At 37.1% G+C, this 4902-nt stretch overlaps 1 protein-coding gene and 1 pseudogene across 1 annotated transcript; one reads left to right on the top strand and one right to left on the bottom strand.

Annotated features, from left to right (window-relative positions):
* Positions 1–896: 896 nt before the first annotated feature.
* On the bottom strand, positions 897–1684 carry LOC121530292 (annotated as a pseudogene).
* A 1977-nt stretch (positions 1685–3661) lies between these two features.
* Positions 3662–4280, top strand: LOC121530291 (coiled-coil domain-containing protein lobo-like; the record flags this gene model as incomplete). Its single annotated transcript, XM_041819172.1, has 2 exons — positions 3662–4078; positions 4152–4280. Coding segments are annotated over exons 1-2 (546 nt in total), but the record flags the coding sequence as incomplete, so codon positions are not given.
* Between the last annotated feature and the right edge of the window lie 622 nt (positions 4281–4902).

The following is a 4902-nucleotide window of genomic DNA, read 5'->3' as shown; positions in this document are numbered from 1 at the left end:
TTAAAGGGATAATTCGAGTAAGCTCTTGAGAGCCGTAAAAGTACGTAAGCTGTTCTACGAAGTTTCTGAAAATCGGTAAAATTGAAGTGGAATTAAATAAGATTTGTTATTTTATTTTCCGAGCAAGAACAGCAACAGACTAATATGGGTGAAAATGAGCTCGGCTTTATATCTTCTAAGAATTCTTGGTACCACACGGCGCATGAGTGCCTCTTCTGGAGCACGTGTTTATGTTGTTGGGACAGATATAAACTATTGTGGAAACATATGTCCGCTTACTATACAAATATTTGTTGTCATGCTAAAAGAGAGACGAATCCATTTAAGGAGAGAAAAAGTCGTAATAATCAGCTGTTTTATGTAATCGAAGGGCTATAGTATATAAATATAAACTTATAACTGGGGGGAACGTATTTAAGTACTATAAAAATAGTCAAAACTCTGTAAAAAATTCAAGCTACACTTTCTTAATGAAAAGGCTTAAAGTGTTTAAGATGCTAATATTTATCAAAAGCATTTCTTTTTACCATTTCTCTATGAAGAAAAAAGCTTTTGTGCCCAGAGAGGACATGCGCAGATTTTGATAAATTAAAAGCTTTAAGACTCCGAATTCCTAGACAGAATACCAAGTTTCAGACCACAAAAAAAGGTGTTTTGTTTCATTTACATATCTTAACTTCTTAGTTTCTTTATTTATTATTTTCATTTTGAAAAAAATACTAATGTTCTTATATTTAAATAAATATTAATACAAATCGTAGTAAGTAAAATACGTTTAAGTTACAGCGCTCTTCTGGCATAGTAAAAACTACTTTAACCTAAAGATAAGTCCAATGCCAGCATATGAACCTCTATGCACAGCCCTCTTAAAGATTACTTGGAACTAATTTAAGGATTTAAATATAGTCATCATTGTCTGGGCCGTGCAATTTGGTTCCTCGTTCTCCCGCTCCCACTCGTTCATCTTGGCCTGCATGATCAGATCCTGGGAAGGACCCGTACTCCAGTGTTTTTGCCTTGTCTTGGCCGTCAGACCCACGTCGCCTTCATCGTCGTAGAAGTTATCAGAGTCGTAATCAGTATCCTTAGCCATATCCATATCGGGATATTCGTGTTCCTCAGCATTCCTTGGGATACCATGCTTCAGATAGAATGAGTTAAGCAGGCTCTCGATTTTCCAGGATGGCATATCGGAAACCATCTTGACGGCGATCTTGCGACGTGGCCTTTTCAGAGTCTTATGAGGCCTATCAGCCAATTCGAAGTTAAGAGAGGTTTTCAGCATTTGCTTGGAGGCAGTGAGTTTCTTGAGAATCGATCTATAGAGTCCCAGAAACTGGTCGGGTTGTTTCTTGGCCTGTGGCAAAGCTTTGGGGTTTTCCAAAATGAAGCGATTGAGCAGCTCCTTAGTGCCCTGTTGATCCTTTTGTGATTTCAGTAGCTCAACTGGAGAGAGAGAAAATATTAAGTTAATAAATGATTCAAAAGGGTTTTGATTTTTTATAGGAAACTTACCTTTCTCTTGGCTTAGTCCGAGTGTGTTCTTAAAGACTCCCCAGTCATCCTTGGGTGCTGTCTTGGCAGGATTCTTCTCCGCGTTCTTGATGTACAAAGCCAGGCAGCTTTGCTGGATGGTCAGCAGCAGTAGTATAGCTTTTCCCAACTGCATGGTGATGATGTGCTTCGTTCGGAGTGTGAGACGAATGTGATGTCCTCTATGGCAAGGAGCTGCCTCTTATACCCACTTAAGGGGCTGCTGATCCGCGTTAATTGACATAACCGCACATCAGCGTTGCGTGGCTGCGATAATCAGACAAAGGCTGCAAAGGCGCTTGACACTCGAGACATCCGGGGCGCCTGCGCCTGCGCCTGTGCCCGAAGCAAGGAGTCAAGACAGGACGACATGTGCTTGATTGAACGCCGTGCTCGGCGATGCTCTTTTTTTTCTAGGGGAACACTTAGCGCGAGCCGCGGCAATTAAACGGCAAACTGAGCATACAAAAATTAGTGCTTACGCATCTTGCCTCAGACGACGGCCAGGTAGCCAGAGTCCCAGCGGCGACTACTGGCCAATGTGGGAATCAAAGTGCGTAATTGAGTCGCTTAAAAGCGCCAAATGGTTTCATGAATGTAGCAGTGCCACCAGGTAGACGCTCGCCTTTCAAATGCGAAAGGAAGTACAAATAAATCCTAGCGCCAGCCATAAACGGATCAACTGCGCCGATCTCAATCCGCTGGTCTCTCCGCTGTGCTGCTCGACAAGTTTTTCGCTAATTATTCCTGAATGCGGGTTTTATTGATGCAATATAAATAATGCAAATGCAATTTGCGGTGCATACCGACAAGGGGGTGGTTCTTAAAAAATACTAGCCCTCTCTGCCATCTGCGTATAACCGACTTTAAATGTCGGACGGGTAATTATGCAATATTAATAATTATAAAAAAAATGTATTAACTTAACATGTGCTTTAAAGGAATTTTGTTTTAAAAGAATAAATATAAATAAAAATTAAATATAAATAAAATATATTTTAAAATATTGTAATGCCTTTTATATTATTTATTTTTAATATACATTAAAGGTAAATAGTTCCTTTGTCAATAAGTGTTTAACGCATATTTGATAATGTCTTTAATATAAGACTTATATTTTTTATTATTACAACTTAAGACTAAATTTACAATGTAGTTTTCGGTTCTTCAAAGAGATTATGGGAATTAAATTCTGATTAAAAAATAATTTTATACATTTTTCTGGCATTTAAATTACTGTTTCAAAGTCTCATCATTCCAACTTGGAGAATTTTGTAATATTTAACTTTTACTCTTTAAGATTACTGAGACGTGAATTATTAATGGATGTTTCCAACGACTTTTAATGTAATTTTAATTTTGATAAATAAGATAAAAAAAGGTAAAAATATGAAAGAATGGCTTTGCTTTTTTGTTTTTGTTACTTCTTATAAAAATGTTGATCTCAAAACTTTATTAATCCACATAAAAAGGGACAAAAGGTAAGGTCACGTAATACAATTTAAGCCTTTGCTTACGTTACTTACAATGAATGACTACTTTCATATCTACATTTACAATTCATGTGAAATCAGCATGTAAATAAGTAGTGTGCCATATTACAATGAAGCAGTGTGCCGTGTTGAAGTGTCCAAGCAGTATAAAAGCAGTCATCTGAGATTAGCACGGACACTAACCGGAAATGAACAGCAAAATAGTTCTAATGAGGATATTTTTAGACTCAAACCAAGAAGCTGTTTTTGAAATATCAGGACTTAAAAAAAACAGGATCAGGTCTTTACCCAAAATATATCTTAGTATTATTTATTTCTATTATAAGCCAAATCATCCTGTTTGTAGTCATACACTAAGCTACAGATTTATATATTTTGTATTTAATTTTAAAAGCATTTAAAAGGAATAATAAAATTTCCTAATATCAAATGCTTATCAAAATATAAATTTATAACCGAATTTTCTGATCGTATTAAATCTTTCCCATATACAGCCTTATCTAACAACAAACATTTTGATTTCTGTCACATATTGATGAATTAAAAAATATATATTTTTCCACAAACACCGTAGTTATAGAAACATTTCTTGTTTATTATTATTCTGAAGAGCCGGTAATCGTTACTAAGCCAACATGCCGAAGGTAATATTCCAGAAGTACAAGAAGATGGTCAGCAACATCGACCCAAGTCGGCATACTGCCAAGTTCAAGGAAATAGATGAGGCACGCCGCTCGCAAATCTCGGAGTCGGATTTTACAGAAGAAATGGGTGCGGAGTACGAGGAGGAAATGGAGGAGATGAAATCGAGTGAAATTAGTTTGTCTGAAGGAGAACCTGCCCTTAATATCGGCAAGATCGATCTATCATTTCCCGAGACAGTCGAGGAGTTTGAAAACAGTCCACAGTGCTATCCTCCCTCATATTATACGCTTTCACCCAAGGAACGTTTACTCCTTCTTTATGCTGAGAACTTCCGGAAGCAATTGGTTCTCTCTTACCCGAAGAGACGAGCGATGGTCTTGGCATTGCCCAACGAATGCAAAGTACAGGTAATGTCCGCTCAATCTTTCTATAACCGGTTAACTGGTTTGTGATAAATTGCCCATCTTAACCAACTTACAGAAATTCGTTTGCACCACCATCAGGCCAACGGCGTTTATTTACACGCAACTCATATCAAGCGTTGAGGAAATTGCCAAGTTTGTCGCCGACTTTGTTCAATATGAACCACTAGAGGACCCAATAAATTTGGTAAGTTTATTATGCCATTATTTTCTTAGTCTCGAGCTTATGTTGAAATATACAACTAAAACTAAACTTTTATAACATATTTCTGTTGATTGATACATCACAATTACCTAGCACAAGCGAATAGTATTTGGCGTTTTTAAGTGTTTTTTTAGTGTAACGAAAGAGCAGAACGTGGCTGTAATAGCTGTTTTTGGTTATATTTCGCTATTTCGATGATTATCAATTTGAATACAGATAGACAGGCAATTTCATTACGAGTCTATCGGTGTATAACATTCCATATTCGGACAATTATTGGCTTAGTTATGGGTTCAATACTCTCACCTTGAGGAAAAAAAATGGAGGAAACCAAATTTCGAATTTTCGATAAGGGGTACCATCATCAAAATTTGCGAAAAATGGCCGAAAATGAAGTTTTCCAGATTTTAACGCAAATCGATTGGGGATCAAAGCAATCAAATTACGAGCCCTACGAGGTATTACATTCCTCATTTGGACCCTTTTTGGCTGTGGTATGACTAAAAAACTGATTTTTTTTGCGCCCAAAGTCAAGTATACCTCTTTTGAGAGCAAAGAGCCCAGTTTTGTTGCCGTTTCTTAGCTCTAACTTTGCCAAAATACG

Source organism: Drosophila eugracilis, unplaced genomic scaffold, assembly GCF_018153835.1.
Source record: "Drosophila eugracilis isolate 14026-0451.02 unplaced genomic scaffold, ASM1815383v1 contig_1263, whole genome shotgun sequence".
In the NCBI taxonomy this organism is placed as follows: Eukaryota; Metazoa; Arthropoda; class Insecta; order Diptera; family Drosophilidae; genus Drosophila; species Drosophila eugracilis.
Note: the sequence above shows the minus strand (reverse complement) of the source record. Positions and strands in the feature narration are given on the sequence as shown.